Below are 22,542 nucleotides of genomic sequence, written 5' to 3' on the forward strand. Positions count from 1 at the left end.
AGAGCCCCATGATCAGCATTCGACATAGATGGAGAGGATTTCAGCCCGCTGTTGTACTGCTCATTGCTGGGGAGTTTGTTGATAAATAGATGTGGCCCTCATCCTCCGCCACTGCTTATATTTACCCCACACAGTCTCAAAGAGCACTCGGACATGTCAAATGATCAGGCTGCTAATGGTCAGCAACAGAGAAAGAGGGGAAAGGACACGCTGAAAGGCTTTGTCTCTGCCTGTATAATCAATTGACCTGATTGATAAGGGTGTGTCAGGGTTACATTGTGTGTGTGTTGTGTTTCCCACGCCCAGTGCCGTGTGTGCGTGTGTGTGTGTGCGCGTGCGTGCGTGTGTGTGTGTGCGCGCGTGCGTGTGTGTGTGTGTGTGTTATCTGACCCTCTCAGCTCAGCCTCTGTCCATCAACACCTTCCTCTGGAATGTTAATGAAAAACAACAAGGGAATCCCAAAGAATTTACCTCTCTGTCTTTCTCTTACTCTACTTTTCTCTCCAGTGTCATCTTTAAAGTTTACAGTCTTACTTTGTAAAGTCACCCACTCTGTCCCATGTTCCACTTCCGTTATCTGCTTTCTTTTCGGCACTTTGGTTTTACATAGTTCTAAACAGTTAGTTAAAAAGGTGACCAACATAAAATTAGAGCTGCTCCCTAAAACTCGATGATTGGAGCCATGAGGCAAGAAGACCCCGAGCCGACTCACATTTTGTGAGTTGAATCACTGCACTTTTTTGGTTTTTGGACACAGAGCAATCCAGGAGCAACAGCATGTCAGGCTGTAAACGGAAAATCCTGGTTTGGAGAACAGTCCTACAGGGAAAAATGCAATAATCAAGTAACTAATTGTCGTAAGAGTTGTCAACCTCTGTAATATTTTATTTCTTTCCGTTATGTATCACTGGTAATTGATTATGTCTGGGTTGTCCGCTGTTGTTCTGACAAAGTAAGCAATTTAAAGAAACCACTGTGGGTTTGGGTATTTTCACTGTTTTGTGACATTTTATAGACTAAACCGTTACTTGATTAATTGAAAAGCTAATTGCTGGCGGTTAAAAAAACCTTCACAAACACTTTTCTGCCAGCAGGTCAGTCATTACAAACTCATGCCCTGCAGCCAAACATTGTTTATACTCACAGAACTCTATTTTAAATTATAGCAAGGATCCCAATGTTTCCAAAAACATGAAATATGTCAGCTTTTTTGTGGAAATGTGTTGAAAATGAACATACAAAATATGAATGATATTGCCAAGCTGAATGGAATAACATGATTTTAACAACCTTGAAGCTACTTAACAGAAAATAAGAGGGAAAATAATTATTGCAGCCTTGGTTCCAAGTGATACCAAGAAATACACACACAAACCAAACTCTTAACCCCAGAGCGTTAGCGTTAGCGGAAGCCAGTGTGCAGAGAGGTTTCAGTGGAGCTGCTATCTCCTGATTTGACTGATGATGTCTGTTAACTGCCAGTCATAGAGGAAGTCTGTCTAAACTGTCACCAGCCTCCATGCAATCACTCCCCGACAAGACCCTGGGGCTAATAGAAGGGGAAGGTTGGTTTCTGGTGTTTCTGAGTTGTCATGACACTGAACATTACAAGCATGTTGAGTCCCATGTCATCTCTCAGGATCGCTGCATATTTTCACCGTCCCTTGGAGAGTTCATCTGCGTGTGTGCTCATGTGCCCGCATGCGTGTGTCTGCGTAGAAGTGTGTGCGAGCGTATGTGCACCTGTCTGCTCGTGTGCACGTGCAGGGAGGTGTCGGGGCGCGGGGCGTGCATGTGAGGTGCAAATGCGCTGCCACCCAGTCGCCACATCAAGGGTGCGAGAGGAGGGTGGCGGCGCGTTCGATAGCAAGGGTGTAAATTGAGCTGTGATCGTCCAAGAAGAAGGATATGATCGGATGAAACAGCGGGACCTTGTGCGCTTCGGCGCCATGCACTTAGACATACTCTGCCCTAAACTGCGGTGTGCTGAATTCCTGTTGCCCCCCCCCCCCCCTTTTTTTTTTTTTTTTATCTTTCCTCCATCACTCTCTTGGTGTTTGTGGATCTCCAAGCTTTCATCTCAGGCTGAGCCTTTGAAATGCAATGCTCTCTCATTCTGTCAGCCACACACATTCTCCCTCTCCTGCGCTTATATCCTAAAAACTCCTTTTGTTGGTTTTATTTTTGCCATCACTTTGGCTTTTATCTTCCACAGAGCACTTGGGGTGGTCCAGTATGTCTCCACATTCAGTGTTTTCCCAATCTTCCTAAGATGCAGAGGACTATAAAATAGTAGTTGTAGGATGTCTATTTTACTCTGTCTGTCTTTATTTCTCTCCCCACTGTGTCTTAAGCAGCTTCACCTAACTGTTTCTCCTTTTTCTTCCTTGTTCTCCATGCTCAGAAACACAAGGAGCGGGACAGACACAAACCAAAACACAAGAAGACCATGGACATGTCGCCCTCCCTCGTCCTTCCAAACATCATGGTCCCTGACAAGGTGAGGCCGCTCCTCCACTCCCCACTCCGTTGCTTTGGTGAATTGTAACTGGGCTAGTTAAATATTACAGCAGGGGTGGCTGGTTGACTTTTTTTCTTTACCTTGATTAACCTTTGATACTCTTCCTCTTTCTCCCTCACACATCCTAATCTCCCGCTGACCTTTCTCCCATTTTTGGTCCTCCCTTTCCCATCCGGCTTTGTTTTGATAATTTTGTTTCCCTGTTCCGGTGCTTCTCATGGTTCCTGTCCTCCCTTTCTGTTCACCCATAATTCTTCATTGTGCTTCCTTCCTTTTCACCTTCCTCCTCCAGACCTACAACAGCAGCGCAGTGGGAGGTGTCACCTCTCTGCCAGCGCCCTCACAGAAGCGAATGGACGACGGCACCGCCCGCTTCACCAACGCCAACTTTCAGGAAGTGTCGTCCACTCACTCTGGCGGCAATTCCAAGGACGGCTTGGCTGCCGACGCTGGGAGGGCAGCGTCTGAGGTGAAGAACAAGAAGAACAGTGGTGGAAGTCATGCGGTGGGACCGAGGGGCGGCCGCAAGTCTCTCACATCCTCAGGGAAACCCCTCCCCTCCGCTGTGGTCACCATGGCAACCTCCTCCACATCTGCCTCTGCTTCCACTGGGCCTTTCCACCAAGGTGAATTGATGGCTACAAATAGTCCTGTTTGTTAATTTCCCCACACTGGGAATTAACCCTGCAGTTAGAAAAGTGGAACCGCAGTGAAGAATTGCCTGGAGTTCCCTCTCTGCCCACCCCCAAAAATCTGCAAGTGCAGCACAATTGCAATTACAGAAATGTTATGAAACCCCAAATAAGAGTGTGATTCATGCGTTTTATTTGTGCATTTATGTGTGCTGTGTTATTTTCTGGATTTTGGCCCGACACCAGACTTTTGTGTGTGGCCGCGATAACGGTGTTTCGTCTCGACTGGCCTCTGGCTCCTGTAATCGGGGGCCCTGTCTGGGAAAAGACCAACACACGCACAGACAGACAGAAAGAAAGAAAGAACATGTGGGGAGGTCAGGACCTGAAAGGAGTCGGTGCTCAAGCTGAGCTCCTGTGTTTTGTACAGAACCTTGAAGTCCTTGTCAGGTGTGTTTGTTTGTGTATCTAGCAGAGAGTGTGTGTTTGGGTATCCATCCATTTGAGTGCTTTCAAGGCAGTTGGTCTGTTACATGGAAGGACTACATGATGAGGGAGGCCTGACTGTACAGCAGATAGAGAGCGAGAGAGCAGATAAAATGCTTATTTTGGTTATCTTGTTTCTGCTGCTCCCATGATGATGGAAGGGAGAGTCATTTGGAAACTTTTCCAGCTGTAATGTATGTTTCCTCTCTGTTGTCTCTCTTCTGCTCTCACCCTTGGTCTCACTCTCATCTCACATTTCATTCCTGTCTCTCTCCACTTCTGTCTTTCTCTCTTTTTCCTGCTCATTGTCTATTTTCCACCTGTATTTCTTTCCTCCAGGCCTCCTGTTGACCAGTGCCAGCAAGACACCCTCTGCTCCTTCCTCCTCAGACTTCCTAAGCTTCTCAGATTCATCGTTGCGTCCCGGGGGTGGAACAACCTTCTCCTCCCCACCGTCTTTCAGCAGCTGCCTTGTGAAGCCGAGCTCGGAGGGTGGAGCTTCAGAGGGAACTACGACACTCTTCGGTTCCCTGATGTCCGCCACTACAGCTTCTGCAGGTACCAAACAGTCTACCAACAGTCACTTAAAGTTTTATTATCAAAGTATTTTTTAGTTGTGCAGTTGTGTGCTCAGTTATTTGTTTTTACCTTTTTTTGTGGTCAGATTTTTTGGTCTCATGATTACGGTGATGTGATGGTTTTTATGGAATGTTTCCACCACCATTTGTCAGATGCATTGTAAGGAAAAACAAGGAGAAAGTTACTCAGGTGGTTCAGAAAACCTGTGTTACAAACTGCAGGTGAGAAGTTTGAAAGATGCAAACTTTTAACAGTAAGAAGGGTTTAACCAAAGACACTCATCAGGCTGCATAATGTGAAGCACATGATCTAGTGTTTTTTGAAGTTTGATACATGTTGGGGACAGAAAATCAGGATATCTCAATGTCTCCTGTGTCAGTTTTGGCTTCTGTTCTGGAAAATTGCAATGGGCCTCTAACATTTCATAGACCAAACGACTAATAGATTAATTGAGCAAGCAGCGGATTAATTATAAATGAAAGTAATCGTTAGTTGCAACCCTAATTTACCAGAGAACTCATGAAGCAGGATGTGCTTTCCTCCTAAAGTAGATTCTTTGATGGATCTCAGGCCAACAAACCACAACAAAACACCAAGAGACCGCAGGCTTTTTGCTTAAATATTCAACTCCGCTTTCTTATCATTTCAGTGGGCGGGAAGCTGTATGAGAATTCCCACAGTCACACAGCTAGTGAGATGACAAGCCTCGGTGGGTCTGCTGGCTACAAACGGTCTCAACCCTCCAGCTCAGGGACGGGGATCGGAGGAGCAGCGGCAGGAGGAGGGGAAGACGGGGTGAAGAAGAAAAAGAAGGGCAACTGGCGAAACAGATTTGGACCTTGCTTCACCACAGACGTGAAGCCTTCAGAGGCAGCTCCCTCATTGACTCTGCCCACCTCCTCCACGGCCAACACCTCCTCCTCCACCGCCTCCCCATCTTCCTCCTCATCCTCGACGCTCTCAGGCCGGCCGGGCTTAGTTTCCAGCAGTGGATTAGGAGTGGGGGTCGGGGGAGGAGGAGGGGAGAGGGGGCTGGGGGTCATGGGTGTCAGCGGTGGGATTCAGAAGTCCCCGTCACTCCTCAGGAATGGGAGTCTGCAAAGCAACAGCGGCTCCGCAACCACTGGGACAGGTGAGGAGAACACGATAAGTCAACACACACAGAGAACACAAATGATGAGAACAGTTGAACGCTCAGATGTCACAATGAGACGTACTCTCAGGTCCTGTTTTTAGGAAATTATCTTCACAATTTTGTTGTAGCAATTGAAGAAATAGGCAGATATAAACCAAGAATTATCAGCAGATAATGTCCAGACAGACAAAGACAAAGAAGTTGGGTCATCACGATTGGGTCCCATCATGCTCATCATAGTGTCATCAGAAAAAGGGAATCTGCTCATGTGGTGCATTGTAGCAGTTTTTGTTCCTCACGTTCAGCTCCTGGCTTGTGGAGCTTTGTTGCCATTTGCCGCTAAATGCTGATGAATGAAACAGAAAGTGTTTGTGGCTCTGTGCAGCTAAGTATTGACATTACTGATCACAAATGGCAAGGATTTGACACACCTTTGTGATTGGCTCCTTATGTGCGTGTGTGTATGTCAAAAGCACGAGTCTATGTGTTCTGTGCTTACACACGTGGAAGTGGTCTGTATGTTGTCTTTTTTTTCCCATCGTGTTCAGTTGCTTGGCAACTGTCTTTATGCTTTGGAGTTCCCCTCTGCTGATGGAAATGGCTCAGTTCAGCCCCCACATCCCACATCTCCCCTTTCTTCCAGAATTACCACCCTTTTGTTTCTCGCTCCTGCCTCTCAGCTGCTTTCTCTTACCTGCATTTGGCTCACTCCTCAAATCCTCCTCTCACCTGTTGATGCTTTATGCAGTCGATGTTGTACGTATGTTTGCACGTCCAAATGCAAATGAGGAAAATAGATGCTGTCATTACACCAATGTACATCATTGATCATTAGGATCAGCAGTTACACATAAGGCACTTGCCTAAGAAATCCTTATGTCTGCTACTGAGGCTTTTTTAGATTTTTAATGATTCTTAATTCTGGAATAGTAAAATACAATATTTTTCATTTCTGTTATAAATTTCAAAGAGATTAAATACATCTTAAGGACAAGTATGTGTCCTTGACCTTCAAAATCTAAAATAAATAGCAGACAAGCCACTCAGTGCCAGAATCATAGAGGACAGTGAATCTGTCTGATATCTTGTTTTTCTCATGGCAGCATATTTCTATAAGTATGAAAGATTATGTGGCTGCTAAGAAGGAGCAAAACAATACACTGATCCTGATGAGAACATTTGTTACTTGGTGTGGTGTGACTGTATTTTGATACATACCACGGCCCTTTGTCTGCTTGCATATGCACTCAGGTGTAGAGTAGAGTTATTTTGTAGTATAGCCATCCTATAAATTTGTCATTAAAATTCAATATCACAATTTAATGGGGTTGATTGTGAATTGACAGAAATTCCCCCCTCTCTTTCTCTCTCTCTCTCTCTATATATGTATTATGGTAAAATATATATATATATAATTTTGACAATGAGAGGAAACATATTATGAAAGCAACATGCGACGGAGCAACTGTATAAAAATGGTTGCATCCTCGCAAACCCTCAAATTTATTGCCAAGTGTTGCTAATAGCTGAAGCACACGCTGTGCTTATCCATAAACATTAATATTCAGTCATGCTTTCAAAGGTGTGTTTAGGGGATATTTTTTATTTTCTGAGCTTTGAGCATTAGTTGGTTAGGCAAACTCAGGACTGCTGCCATTTGCCTTGTGAATATAATTTTTTGCAGCAGTGGTGGTTGAGGATAATTTTGTTTGTGATTCCACGTCCATCTGAGTTTTTGGCGCTTGTGATTTTCCCTACAGCAGTGGCAGCATTTCTGACCACAGCTGGTGAAAGAAGATAGGGGAAACAAAACAGTGGTGGTCATGTATGGCTGTGCATTATATATGTGTGTGTGTGTGTGTGTGTGTCTGTCTGGAATCATGTCTTCTTCTTCCTACTGTAAATATTTAGTTGAGGGTTAATGCAGGGCAGTAATGGGGAGGATCTTGGCATTTATCTCCCGCCCTCCATCCTGTCTGCTGACTCCACCATGCTGATGGATAGATAGTTAGCCTGATGCATATGTGTTGGAGGGTGGGGAGAGGCAGGGGGTTAGATTTTGGCTAGGTTAATGTTTGACGGCAGGGGGGTCATGGATGGGGCGGACAAGCTGGTAGAGCACAGTGGGGGAGGAACGATGTTTGGTGGACATTAATTTATTCAGGTCAGTGGGAGTGTGTGTGTATAAAAGAAAGAGACACGAAAACTTAAGATGCTTATTATTGCCGTTGATTCATACATTTGCTTATTTATGTGATGTTTTTTCTTCAGCTGCAGTTTTTTTTCCTCATCTCTGTGAAAACATCATTATCAGCAGCTTGGTCTCACTGCAAAACACGTGAGAGGAAGTTGTGAAAGCCAGGGAAATGCTCAGTGAACAGGATTTCATTTAAATACCAAATGAAGCTTGTTGGCAAGATATGAAGCTTGCATTTGAAATTTCTCCCTCACATCCTTATTAGTCATGTGTGTAGATGAGATTTGTTTTCTCATGCCAGTAAAATGCTTTTCTGCATTAGGGGAAATTATTTGGAGATTCATAAATTAAAACCTTTTTTGGCACTGTTAAATTTTAAGTCAGAATTTGCAGCCCTTTTTTATGTCATAAATATTTTTTTTTGTTTAATTTTAATGGTTTTGCAAATCAGTTTTAATCAGTATATTTAACAAGTGTGAGGCACTAAAAGTGTGCACTGGGCTTAAAAATATTTTTGGAGAACAGGGAATTTATCCAAAAAACAAAAAAAGAAAGATTAAACACTTGAAGCTGAAGAAAACACACACACACACACATTATGCAGAAAACCTCTAACAAACAGCACGTCTGAAAATTGGAGACAAGCAATTCCACATTGACAGCTCTTTCATGCACATCAGAAAGAAATGTGTGTATGTTCATCATCAGTAAACTATGCTGAATAAGTATAAAGTTAAAAAAATATATATATTTTTAGTTGAATGTAAACTAGTTTAATCGCCCCTCGGTTTTCAGCCTGAGTGTGTTTTGTATCTAACTACGCATAACTACTCTTGAATTAAGTTGTCTGCTCAAACTGTTGATTCTGCAACCCGTAAGCTTTATGAGTCTGTGGCACACCTACGTAGATTTTGTGATGCACGCATACAGACAAGCGCACACATGCAGACATGGGCAAGCACACACACACACAGATACATTGACTGCCCTCGATGTGGCTCCGCTCCCTCCACACATTGCCGAGATGTTTGAATACATTTCTGCTCTGTTGGTGATAGAAAATTCTCAGAATAACAAACGTCTTTCTGTTGCCATGATGGTGTTCAGTGTTTGTCTCCACATTCCATTTTTAAACCACGATTAAATGACTGTCTGTGCAGTTTTTCTTTTTTCCCCCTAAAAACAAGCTACAGGGCCCCAGTATTCAGCATCACCCTGCTGCTTACATGAAAATGTCCTCAGAAGCAGAATTTGGAGCAAGTTCTTAGTCAAAACACGGATTCATCTGTTAAATAAGAGTATGATGCCATCCACTTGGGTTTTAGATTGGACCTAACCCTCCCTTAATAGACAACATAGATTTCCTATGGAGATAATACCAGCTTGAACTAATCAAGGTGGATATTTTTAAGCTTACAGGCGTACTGAGCAGGAAGGGGAAAGGAACAGGAAGGTCGAGCGATGGAGGTAGTTGTGCTTCAGGGGTTTAATGTTATTGATCACACGGATAGGGTATAAGTTTTATAAGCTCAAGCTTGTGTGTGTATGTGTGTGTGTAAATGTTTTTTAGTCTTTTGTTATCCTAGGGGAAGTTTTAATTCTCTTCAAAAGCTGTGATCACGTAAGAATCAGTTTGTCTGAATAAAAGTCTTTGTGATATTTGAAAATGTTCTCACCACACTTCCTAAGTAACACCGGAAAAGAGCCGTGATGTAAACATGACTGTATACATTTTTGAATGCATTTAATTTGTTTAAAATAACTTTTATTAATTCAAGTGGTGCAGAATTTTTTGATGGAGCACAAAATCTTGCTTTTCAGTGAAAACCTGAGAATCGTCACGTTTGGAGCAAGAAGGTTTTTACCTAAAAATGATAATATTTTAAGTAAGTAAGTGATAGAAAAATAATACCAATACATATATTAACAATAATACCTTTTTTTTAATATGACCAATTTACACATTTGTTTTTAAATTATGTTAGCATTTAAAGTGTCATTTCCTGCATCCTTAAAAGCAACCAGAAAATAACCAGCTGTTTAGTTTGGATAAAAATAAAAATATAATTTTTTTTTTTTAATACAAGCATTCCTTATGGAGCATTGAGAACACAGCACACATAGACTCTGATTTATGAACATTGTTTAGTTTTGAGGCATTTTGAATAACCTCTGTAGTCGTATAACATAAAGTCAGTATGAATTCAGATGATCCTGTGTTTTTGGCCTGTTGCTGGCACAGTTTTGCGCCATCTCTTTGTGTGTAACTCTTTTCATCAGCAGTTCATCAGTGGCATGAGCTAAACTCTGATAAACTGTTGGTTTGGCCTCTAATCCAGCTGCTGAAAATCTTGCAGGAGCTCGTGCCCCCTGAGTCACGGCAGCCCTGCTTTGGGTATCAATTTTTCTGGTGCATATTACAAAGTGTTATAAATAGTATGTAGGACCATGTAGTGTTCGTATCTCTCTCTCGCTCGCTCGCCCTCTCTCTCCCTCCACCCCTCCCCTCCTGGCACAAAGATCTCTTGTTCCCCCAGTGAATGTGTGCTGCCCTGAGCCATTCAGGCTTTTGTGGGGCTGAGGGGCCCTCCATCCCCCCTCCCCCCCTTCTGCTGGGGTCAAAGGGGGGCAGGGGCAGGGCTTATCCCTGGTTAGTGGGCGAGCGCAGGGGTGTGTGAGGGGAGGGTGGGGGAGATTGGGGAGACAGAGCAGTGAGATAAGAGAATGGAGCAATATGTTTGCCTTGGTGATTTATAACTCATGTATATTTTGTAATGTTAAAATTCATGATTTTTAACAAGCTGAATAAAATAGTGTGTTATTAGTACAAAGAATACGTAGAGGGAGAAACTGTGCCGACTGATTTTCCTCCTCGTCTTCTGTCCCAATTTGTAAAAGCTTAGTGTGAATGATTTGTGTCATCAGATTTTTGACACTTTAGGTCACCAGCTCAGTGTGCGTGCGTGCGTGCGTGCGTGCGTGCGTGCGTGTGTGTATGAACTTCAGTTTAATATAATTGATGGAGTTTTTACGATCATAAAGAAACCAAATTATCTGACCGCACACTCAGGCTGGCCGGCATACTTAATCGTGCATTACATTTGTTGATTTTATTAATCATGCATTAAATTGGTTAAAGTCAACAGATCTGTGCCTTATTTAAAACTTAATTTTAGATGTTCCATTATCTCTGTAAATGATTCATGGTCTAATATAGCAATTTGTCCAGTTCTCCAGTTTTTGTTTTTTATTGTGAAAAGATGCATATAACAGATAATGGAGAAACTAGATATTGTACTGCTGTGGTGTCTAAATCTTTTATTGACATGTCATTATTCTATTAAACTGTGTTTAACATTCAGGTTATTTTCAACAGGAATATGGCATAAAGCGACATAAAAGGCTTTCTTACATTTTTTTTTTTCTTTCTTACATTTTTTCTTGTCTTTCTTACATCTTGCAAAGTAATGCATGTGAGGCAAGAATCCCAAGGAAATATGACAAACTTAAGAGCTGCTTCAATGTCAATGACTGTGACTTTTTGACTCATAGTAGAAAAAGCTTGCGTGATTCTAACCACATTAATTATGGCTCTATTCTATTCATGTGTCCCAGTAAACCATGCAAGTGTGACAGTGAGCCAGCAACTACATGGAACTTTTATTATTTACTTGTGCTTTTTACACTGTAATAATTAAAGTCACTGTAGCATCTGTCAAACAAGATTCCTCTAAAATCAGTGTTTTTTGTGTATTATTTAAATGTGGTATGAGATGTAGATAACACTGTTAACGTCTGTTACCTCTGGTTTCTCCACAGGTGTCTTTTCTGGTGTGGATGGGTCATCGTCGGCGACGGGAGCTGTCGCCGTGGGTGTGGCCGGCTCTGAGTTGTCCCAGCAACAGCAGCCCACGCCTTCACTAGCCCCTCCCTCTCCATTCACTGCCACCGCACCACTAACCAGCACAGCCTCCACACACGTGAGTTCAAACGCGACCTGAGCTTGAAACTCTCAGTGCCCTCCTCGCTCTCACATACGTGAAAATACGTGCTCATTAAACACACTCCATCTCTTTCTTTCTCTCACAAACACACGCCCTGTCTGTCTTCATTCAGCACTCTCTGCATCTGTCAATTTGCCCGCATCTCTCACATCTGTGAGCTGAAGTGCAGATAAACTGTGGGAACACAAATAAACCAAAGCACACTAATTAAATGTCTTCTGCACCAAATCTCTCAGCACTATTATTAATCCGCAGCATGTTAATTATGTGTGAAATGTGTGTGTCGTGACCTTGTGTGGATTGTGTTTTCTCAGCTCAGAGTTATTCTGTAGCTGATTTTATGCGGTGCACCTGTAGAGGCTCTTTCTGGTTTATTCAGATTATTTTTTTTATATTTATATATATATATATATATATTTTTTGTCACTGAACATTTCATTGAAACATCTACGATCCTCCAGTCTAATTCAGTAACTGGTGACCTTAGTGAGCACGGTCTGTATTGTTATTTCAAGTGATGTGTCTTTATTATTGAAAATGTTCAGGGAAACTTTGGAAAATCATAATTGTACATAAGAAAAAAGTAGAAATTTAGTGTCCAATAAAATGAAAATTCTGGAAAAACCAGCCAGGCTGTGTTATTGTAATACATACTCACACCATTATGATTCCTATCATGTCCCTTAATGTGGGGAAAATAGGAAAAAAAATCCCACCTCCACCTTAGGAAAATCCTTCCCATCAGGGATTTGTTTAAATTGTCAGGGATTTTTTTTGTGGATTTTAGATCATTTTAACTGTGTTTTTTTTTTTTTTTTTTTAACCACTTTCACTATATTCCCATTTAAACGTCAGATGTTGAAGCAACAGTTAAGCAGGTTTATCCAGATCGATATTAATTATGGTGATTTACAGACATAAGGTTGCAATTTTAATGCTTTTCTCCAGTGTGATAGTTTTTGGCGTTTCCCATTAAAAAAGACTCATCTTCCATCACTGACCCCAGTGTCCGTCCTTTAAAAACCTCCCCCAAAGACCACGCTCTGTCTCTGTCCACCCAACTCCATTTTTCTCCACGTACCACCTCTCGTTCTCTTTTTCTCACACACTTTCTCTCACCCTCGACCTTCCTTCTCTCTGGTCCCCATCCATTTCTCTTTTTCTCCCTCTGTTGTCCTCTGATGTAATGACATCTGACAAGCACCACAGTAGGGATGGAGGGATAGATGGAGGGTGGGTGGGAGGGATCGGGCCTGTGTGTGTGTGTGTGTGTGTGTGTGTGTGTGTGTGTGTGTGTGTGTGTGTGTGTGTGTGTGTGTGTGTGTGTGTGTGTGTGTGTGTGTGTGTGTGTGTGTGTGTGTGTGTGGGGGGGGGGGTTGCTCTCATGCCTTGAATTTGCTGGCCTGGCCTTCATCTTGCCCGGCTCCTCTCGGTTCAGCACATATTATAGAGGATGGGAGGCCCAGGGAAGCACAGGATATCACGCCTGTTTGCCGCATGTATAGATGAGTTTGGGCTGTAGCTGTGTGTGTTTGTACGTGTGTGAGAGAAAAATAGTAAGAGAGCAGTGGAAATCCAAAGTGAGGAAGACTTTAATAGAGAAAGAAATGTTTTTTTTCCCCTTCACATCCTTAAATCACTCCAGATTGTTACTAGCGTGTGTGTTGCTTTGTAAAGTATGATGCACAACTCTGGGCATCTGGGACACACGCACTCTGAATCAAGGCTGCAGAAATTACGCAACTTTACAAGGCACCAACAGCAGGCTTCCCCCAGTGTGTATGTGTGTGTGTTTGTGAGTGAGTGACAGACAGAGACCATTTGCTATTTTCAGTCCGCTAGTCGACTCCCGGCCTACTGTTATTGGCTATCAGCCCAGGACAGAGAAAGGGAGTGCGAGAGAGACTTTGAATGAAAAATGAATGAAAATGAAAAATGAATGTTGATGGGAAAGGGGGCAGGATTATGGCACTGAGGGGGAGGAGGAAGAGGGGAGGAGGAGGAAGGGGAGGGTGGTCTAGAAAGAAATCTGAAGTCATTTCAGTGAGGCGGAAAAATGGACGGAGGGCACAGGTTCTTTTTTTCTGTGAATTTAACTTTTAGCATTGGTGGGAATTTCCAGGATGCGTTCCAGATTTTGTTATTTTAGACAAACCGCTTTATGGCTTTGTGTGTTCTTGTGTTTGCACTAAATTTCAGTAAATGGATAAGAATGGCTTGACAAGCAAAAGATAGTACAAAGGCAGGCAAAGCTTCACAGATGTAGGATTTGCATGTACGCGCTGACATCAGTTAATCATCAAATAGTGTTTGTCACCATGTAAACTTTTTCTTTAGTAAATTTTATAGTAAATATGTTGTCATGCATTTTAGCTTGACCAGAAATGGTTGCACTCCTGAAACTTCCAAACAAATTGTGGAAGAACTTAAATGAAGTTTTCTGCAGTGTCTCGTGCTTTAGTCAAAGCTTTTTCTTTTACTGTTCAGCAACCAAAACAGTCAGCCATTTTGTTCTTTTAGATAGACCTGATGCTCCACCCTCGCTCTCCTCCCTCTAACCCCACCCCACCCTTCACTCTACGGTCCTTATTTGGGAAATGCCTTAATTGGATTAAACTCTATGCATCAGAAACACTTTGTCAGCATGTCAGCGTACTGTGGGGTGTTGAGGCTCTCTGAGCTGTGTGTGTGTGTGTGTGTGTGTGTGTGTGTGTGTGTGTGTGTGTGTGTGCGTGTGCGTGTGCGTGTGAAAATAATAAGCTGTGAATCCATAATAAATCCTTGTTTTTGGTGCATAAAAAGATAGTTAAGTGCTGTCAAATCCACATTAAGATATTTTTTTCTCCATTCAAAAAAAGCTTCACTGCCATGAAATAATATGGAGATTCCTTGTGATAAAGCAGAATAAGCAGTGGAGACACATAAAGTGAACTCTTACTGTAAAGGCGATTGGGTCTGTCGAATCCACACCTGTGTATGTGCAACGTGTGCTTTGAATATCAGTTCATGAACTGCAATTCCCTCTTGTACATACATGAAACTGCTTTGCTACTCTTCAAAAATTACAGTGGTTATTTTTTAAAGATATAAATAAGCTAAGCAATAGACATAAAATCAACAGAGAATGAATCCACACTTTTGAATATCAGTTTATCTTTCAGGTCCTTTATCATACAAAAATCTAAAAAAATCTGTTGGTTTTAGCCTCTGAAATGTGAGAATTTGCTTATTTTTTACTATTTTTTCATTGTAAATTCAGTTCATTTGTCTTTTGCACTGTTGCACTCTGGAAAATTTGAATCGGCATTTTTACTATTTTACTATTTTTTACTAACTATTTTACTTAACTATTAATTAATAAACCAAGAAAATTATTATTATCTGATAAATATATGAATATGAATCATTAAAATATATCTCATGAAAATCGCTGTTAATTGTTGTCCTAAAATTGAATTAAATGAAAATCTCTTTTTTCGTTTTTTCTTCTTTTAAATACAGTTTTGCTTCCACTATTTTATGAAAGCAGATTGCCATGCGATCTAAAACCTTCTGATAGGCAAGCAGTTAAGACATCTTCTGTCTGGTTGTGTAGTATCAGCTATCCAATAAAGGCGAAAATGCACAAGAAAAAAGATGCATGTTAAGTGATTGTAACTATCCACAGTGAAACCAGGCTTTTTGAGGCTTATTCTCACGCGTACCTGTGCCTCTGTCTACAGGTGAGCGGCCTGCCAGGGTCCGTCTTCAACCTCGCTCCCTCCCACATGTTTGGTAACAGACTGAACCCCAACTCGGCCATGGCAGCACTCATCGCCCAGTCTGAGGCCTCACCAGCAGGTACGGCAACATACCTAATGTGGCTGTGTGTGTGTGTGTGTGTTTGTGTGTGTTAGAGAGAGAAAGAGAAAGAGAGGGAGATAATGGATAGGTCACGCCCCCTCTGTCCCACAGAGGGTCAAGGGTCAGCACTCGTGATGTTTTCAAGCTCCTCCCACTCAGCTCCAGTTACACACCCCTCACCCCTTCTCTCTGTCACACACACACACACACACACAAACAAATAAAGCACACCAGTTCACATACAGGTAATTCACAAGTAAAGTGTAGACTGTTCCTCGAAGCTGTGGTCAGTGTTAGAGAGAGAGGAGGGTTGCGTTGAGGTAGCGGTGTGATGGAGGAGCAGGGAAGGCAGGAGCTCCCTGCCTCCAGGGAGCTCCTGCAGCAGACAAGAGGTGGTTTGTTGTCTGTCCAGTGCAGAAGAGCTGATGAAGGAGTAAGACGTGGCTTTAGTGATTAGAGTAGCCACTTCCTGATAGAAGACATCTGGTTGAACAGGAGAGGGGAGAAGAAAGAGAAAAGAAAGGAGTGGAGGAGAGAGTTAAGAGCGAGGAGGAGGAGGAGGAGGAGGAGGAGGAAGGTAGGTAGTTCCTGCTGCCGGTCAGCAGTCATCAGAGCCAGATCCACCCTGACCTGCAGGTCAACTCACTAATCAGCCTGAATGACAGGGGGCCACAGGGCTGTGTGCGTGTGTGCGTCTGTGTGTGTGTCTGTGCGTCTGTGTGGGTGTGTGGGTGTGTGTGTGTGTGTGTGTGTGTGTAGACACAAGTGAGCTTTGTGCTTTCTGAAAAGAAAAAAAAAAGTTTGGAAACACCATCGTTAAACTTTTTTATCACTTTGTCAGAAAAATATTAGATATTGGAAAAATATTTCTGTTTATTTAATTTACTAAGTAGAATTTTAGGTGTGTGTCAGCATTAATGCGGAAAAAATAACATACTAATCAATTATTTGATATTAGATTTTATATTTAGAAGCAGTTTTTCAAACACAAATGCCACACATTTGCTTCTCACACATGAGGATCGTTTGCTTTTCTGTTTTATAACATTGTATATTAATTTCTTAAATGTCAATATCATCATCAGTTAATGTAAATTATTTTCTTGATCAGCTAATTAACTTTCCAACAACAGCAAAAGATATTCAGTTTACAGTGATAAAACAGGTAAAAGTATCAAATCCTTCTATTTGATGAGTTGAAACGAAAGAATTTTTGGCATTTTTGCTTGAAAATGAACAGGAACGATTGATCTGTTGACTCGTCGATTAATCAGCTAATCATTTAATGTCTAATCAGTAATGACAGTGATTGGTAAGCAGCCCTTCTGAACATTTCCTTACTTTTAACTTATGCACACAGTCGTGTACAGCACGTGTGTACAGCCACACTAGCGTGAAGCTCTGTTTGTGAACTAGTAAGGGTCATGTGAACACAAACATGCAAGGTGTGCACGTGTTTGTATGCATGTAGCCTGTTTACTTTGGCAGCCGTTTCTCTTTGCTTTTGAGTGTCTGGAGGGAGGTGCCAGGACGGAAAGGGTTACCAGAGAAAAAGGACTTGAAAAAGAAGCCGAGCGAGGGACTAGAGTGGTGACCTGGTGGGGGTAAAAGCTGGGATTGACTGTCTAAAGTAGAGGGGAGTTTGTGTGAGTGTGTAAATGCAAAAGTGTGCGTTTGCATGTGTGTGCATGTGCATGTGTGATTCATTACTGAAAATGAAAAGAAGCGTCTGGCCAGGGGCCCAGAGGGAGGAGGTAGAGACTCCCACAGAAGGTAGAGGGGGAGACGCACACGCAGTCTGAATGAAGCCTCGTGTGAAAGCGAGAGAGACAAAGTTTTGTAGGTTGCAGATCCACAAGTATTGTGATACATCCACACTACACGAACCGAATTTGAACATGTACGTTTTTTCTCATTCTTTTGGCACTCAGCTGGCATTTTTCTCACTCAAAGCATGAGCCCTTCAAAAGCGGTCTGCAGAGTGGATAAATCTGAGAACAACTGCTATGTGTTTTAGTGTGGAGGAGGACGACAGAGCTTTTGGGAAATGATGCACTGTAAGCCTGGTCAGGGGCTGAGGGGCAGTAACGTTAACCCTTGAGTTTTGTAGACACTAGCTTTACTTTCTCATTGTTTGGGGTAGGCCTGCATCATATGAGAAAAATCTGCAATGACAATATGAATTAAATGAACAACTGTTGATGTGTGCATATTAAGTTTGCTTCTTACAATTTGATAGGATTTTTCTATAGAAATTTATAAAGATCTGCCTTTGGAGAAGTTTCGGGTCGCTATCATTTTAGCATCTAATTATTAAAAATGCCGTAGTGAAAAAACAACATAATGACAGATGTAGGCCAGTGTTTTCCACCAAAGGAAAACAAATAGAAACTTTCCTGTTTTAAACGACCTTTGTGGCCATTCGAGTGTAGATTTCTGAGTTTACAAGGTGCACTTGAGCAACCATGAATTCCCTGTCGGCGCCCACGCGCTTTGCTGTGCAAAGCAATGCGGATATCAGTGTTTACAAGGTGCACCTGAATGCACCATGAAGTCCCTGTATCTGTCAAAGCAGAGGAAAGACGTGCGCCTTGTAAATTACACCAAGAGGTGGTAGAGCCTCTCGCATAGTTTTTTATTACATGACTATTTGGGACAAACGTTTACCTGCCAGTGTGGCAGCTTGAACTCCAAGATTTACTCACCAATCTACCCACACTTGGCGCGCTTAAATGAAATCATTATTCTAATACATCACGTTTCAGGAGTCGTTTTGCAATGTGCTTATTGGCATGTTCATATCACAATGAAAATATGATTTAGCAGCACTAGTTTGGGAACTAACTCAACTGCAGTACATATTAAAAGTGATAGTCGTAAAAATCAATCGCTAAATCAACCCTTTTTCTTATCCTTTAAATCCTGCGTGAACAAACCTTTTGTTTGCCAAAAAAAATAATTCAGTGAGTTTTGGTTAGAGTCAATTGGACATGACACTAAAAACTCCAGTGAAATAAATCCAAATAGACATTTATTTGACATACAGATATTGGGATTTTGGAGTGGTTGTGCTGTGTTAATCATCTGTCAACACCAAAGACGCTGGAGAGCATATGATGGTCCTTTGTAGCCTTATGTTTTACAGCTTGAGTCATCAGTTCGAAATCATGTTTATAAGAAATTCTCATACAATTAGTAAGTAAGTTTTCCAGCTTATAAAACAATGTTAGATATGATGGCCAATATTTATAAGCCCCAATCAGATGTTCTCTGCTCCTTCTGTTATTTTCAGGCAGAAACAGGAAATAAATGTAAATGCACTGATGATCCCAGAGGGCAGGAGGGCACAGAACAGAGGTTTAACCAGTACAGACTCAGCTAAATAACCAGGCTGCCGGTCTCACTCCGTACCAGATGTTGGCTGTGATGCAAAATAGAACGAAGAAGAGATTCAGCTGTTTTCCTGTTTGTGGACGAGATCTGCATTCACACAGAAAGTGTTTTCAACTTTAGCCGGCCAAGTGCCGACTTGGTCTTAGATGTACAATTGATTTTTGTGTGTGTGTGTGTGTGTGTGTGTGTGTGTGTGTGTGTGTGTGTGTGTGTGTGTGTGTGTGTGTGTGTGTGTGTGTGTGTGTGTGTGTGTGTGTGTGTGTGTGTGTGTGTGTATGTGTGTGTGTGTGTGTGTGTGAATAGATCAGGAGGTGGGAGACGGCGGTGTCGGAGCTCAGGGCTTCTCCATAAGAGCTTCTCCCAAGACCACCCCGCGGTGAGTACATACACACACATACACACACAGATGCCCCCCACCCATCCCTCCCCATTTACATTCCTCACTGCCCCCCTTCACCCATCCCCCCTCTCTGCTTTTCCCTCCGCTGGCCCCTCGTCTCCTCTCTCTTCCTCTCACTCCTCACACACACACATGCACACTCTCCCTTTCGCTCTTACCCCTACAGGCAATTCTCGCTCTCTCAGCCAACGATAACTTGTGTTTTTGAAGGTGGTAACCATCCTTCAGTTCCAGTTAGTTGTTTTTTTTTTCTTGGTTTAATCACACATGGAAGAAGGACAGTCTGATGATTTTCTGCAACTCCTTCATTTGGGAACATTTGCATGGATCTGTCATGGTGGGAATATTGATGATAGAAATCCTTTTTGGCTTGTTTCTACTTCCTTGTGGGATGGATAATTTCACTTGATGAGGTTGGTCACAATTTTCTTTACTTACTTTGGATATTTATCTTGTTACACTGCACCTGTTTTATTTCACATCTTTCATTCAGGGGACATAATATACATGGGGCAGTCTGGCATTTATTTTAAAAAGAAAATATTTTAATAGAAACATATGGTGACAGACAAATGTCAAAGTAGCACATTTAATGCAATTTTGAATACCCTGAGGATTTTTTCGTTAATGTCTTAGTGTAAATATACCTTTTTGCATCTTGGGTTACATTTTTTAGAAAATGCTGTGACACTGACACTCTAAGTCGGAGTGTGTTTACGTTTGCAGTTTGATTTAAAAGTGAAAAACAGACAGTGATGGCAAGGTTTTTTCCCCTTTTCCCCCACACTGAGCACCTCTCTCCCTGTCCTTTTCACTCTCTCCTGCTGTCCCTCATTTCCCCTCTTTCACACTCAACAGATTGTCTCAGCGCACACACCAGAGATTTATCACATCAAGACAGTCCACTTCCCCCTTTCTGTTTCTCTCTCTTGCATGTCCTCTTTCTCTCTCTCTCTCTCTCACACACAGACAGAAAGCCTGGCCCCTTTTCATTAGAGGCCACTGTAACAACAAATTGATGTAGTTTTATAGCCAGCAGTGTCTATGTTTGTCTGACGTTTATGTTGGGTCGTTAATCTCCCCATTGACCTCTCTATCTCTCCTTTTCTGCCCATGCTCTCTCTCTCTTCCTCTCTTTCTGTCCCTTCATTCAGCTCTCCCATTGGTGGCCTGCAGATCCGCTATGACTCCTCGGGGTCGTTGCCGGGGCCGGGGTTGCTAGGGGCGGGGGGAGGCGGCGGTGGCGAGACGTTGCCCCCGGTGGCCACCAGCATAGAGCAGCTCCTGGAGAGGCAGTGGAACGAGGGGCAGAGCTTCCTGCTGCAACAGGGAGCGCAGGGAGACGGTGAGCGCACACACACACACACTAAAACACACCCAAAGGTGCACGAGAATATACACACACACACACACACACAGCTGGATGAGATTTTGTTTAATTTTAGTATTGATATAATACCTGACTCTCTGCTCATGTACTCAAACAAAGCTATTTTGATAGTTTACTCTGAGAAATTTAACTTTCATTAATTAACAAAACAACTTCCTCAAAAATTCCCTCCTGTGTAGTTCCTGTTCTCTTAGATTTGAATGATTGAATGATTGTCTCCATCCTGATAAACACTCGTGGACTGTGAAAACACCAGAGCCAATGATGGAAATAAGTCAAAGACTTATTGTTCCATCTGTGACAAAGTCTGATATATTTAATTTTATGAATATATTCTCATGTTGTCAGTGAACCACCAACACCAAATGTTCAAGAGCTTTGCCTAAAAAAGTAGCCTAAAATCATCAAGCGTTGATTTAAATCAGGAACTGTCTGAAAAGGAATAAGACAACAACAAGATGACAAATCTGACAAGACATTTGCTGCCAGCTTTTCGTACCTGTCACACACTTCTGTCAGTGCCAAGAAACAGTCGTGGTTCGATACCACAGCTAATCATTATTTCCACTTTTTCCCTGTTTGCTCCTTTCCTCACATCCTATCAGTTGATCCATAGCCCTTTTGCCTTCCAGCTGTTGCCAGTTGCACATCTCTCTTCAATCACTTTCTCATTTTATCTGTTATTGTAGCATCTGTCAATCTCAGTCAGTTCTCTGCCTATCTGAACATCCCTTCCGGGATCTTTAAGTGAAAATGAAAAAGGGAAGGTGGCCCAGCTCTTAGACAGGTCATCTGGACAAGTCAGGTTGAAGTTTCTGTGTCTCCGAATCCTCCTACGCCGAGTCTGCACAGGCGCCAGGGTCACTGTTCTGTAGCTGATCTTGACCTCTGACCTCCCTGTGGAGTATAACTGTCTAATCAGTCACTGAGTTGCATGGTTTTGCCTTAAAGAAGGCGTGGCCTTTCAGAAAGCATTGTTAAGTTTGAGTTTGAAAAGCCTGTGTTGACCTCGCGCTGCGATCAGAGGATAATTTTTACTGTTTTTCTCAAACGGCAGCAAATTTGGAACAAAATATTTTTAGCAGGAAGTGCTGCCGCTCCACGCAAATACTCTAATCGATCAATTTGAACAATCAGTTTTCTGCCTGTCTTTCAGTGGTGGGCATGTTGAAATCCCTTCACCAGCTGCAGGAGGAGAACAGGAGGCTGGAGGAGCAGATTAAAACTCTGACCATGAAGAAAGAGAGACTGCAGCTTCTCAGCGCTCAGCTATCAGTGCCTTTCACCCCCACCACGGCCTCCTCTGGTACACACACACACACACACACACACACACACACAACTCAAAATTTATGTGAAATAAACACTCATGATCCTTTGCAGCCATAGTTAGCTATATGTTTCGTCTTGAGCATTCACAACATCTGCTCACACACACAGATACAATGGCAGTCAATGAAGAGAATGCAACGTTATGTTATAATCATTACAGTTATTCAATCGAGCAAAAAGTCTGATATGTTCTGGTTCCAGCTTTGCCAAAGTGAAGATTTGTTCCTTTTCTGTGTTTCATATTATTTTAAATCTTACAAAAATCTTACAAAACAAAACACATGAAGATATCACCTTGGACTTCCAGAAGTTAGATGACATTTTTCACTGTTTCTGACATTTTACTATTCACTGAAAAAATGATCAATGAAAATGATCATTAGTTGCAGCCCTAATGTATATACACTGTACAAAGACACAGAGAGAATCTAAACCTGCAGTTATTTGTGTTGCAGATGTGAAAGGAGCCCACCTTGGAGCCACTGACTCATCTTTACCTGTGGCAGCTCAGGTAAGCACAAACACTGAGTACACAATGGTCACTTTGAGACCTGAATCACCACAAAGCCCAGCACCACCCAGCACCACCCTACGAGATGTTGGAGTAACATTTTTCATGTACTAACTGAA

The 22,542-nt window shown here is 42.3% G+C and overlaps 1 protein-coding gene across 4 annotated transcripts in view; it reads left to right on the plus strand.

Annotated features, from left to right (window-relative positions):
- Window positions 1-22,542, plus strand: part of mllt10 (MLLT10 histone lysine methyltransferase DOT1L cofactor) — a 44,648-nt gene that overhangs the window by 17,259 nt on the left and 4,847 nt on the right. For all 4 annotated transcript variants that reach the window (XM_041961693.1, XM_041961694.1, XM_041961695.1 and 1 more), the window contains 10 exons: window positions 2,405-2,500; window positions 2,814-3,147; window positions 3,979-4,197; window positions 4,868-5,350; window positions 11,370-11,530; window positions 15,277-15,394; window positions 19,094-19,166; window positions 20,345-20,535; window positions 21,737-21,886; window positions 22,368-22,423. In XM_041961693.1, the coding sequence (XP_041817627.1) occupies window positions 2,405-2,500; window positions 2,814-3,147; window positions 3,979-4,197; window positions 4,868-5,350; window positions 11,370-11,530; window positions 15,277-15,394; window positions 19,094-19,166; window positions 20,345-20,535; window positions 21,737-21,886; window positions 22,368-22,423 (1,881 nt within the window). The remainder of the gene's footprint in view (window positions 1-2,404; window positions 2,501-2,813; window positions 3,148-3,978; window positions 4,198-4,867; window positions 5,351-11,369; window positions 11,531-15,276; window positions 15,395-19,093; window positions 19,167-20,344; window positions 20,536-21,736; window positions 21,887-22,367; window positions 22,424-22,542) is intronic.

The sequence above is a fragment of the Chelmon rostratus genome, chromosome 20 (genome assembly GCF_017976325.1).
Source record: "Chelmon rostratus isolate fCheRos1 chromosome 20, fCheRos1.pri, whole genome shotgun sequence".
Classification (NCBI taxonomy): Eukaryota; Metazoa; Chordata; class Actinopteri; order Chaetodontiformes; family Chaetodontidae; genus Chelmon; species Chelmon rostratus.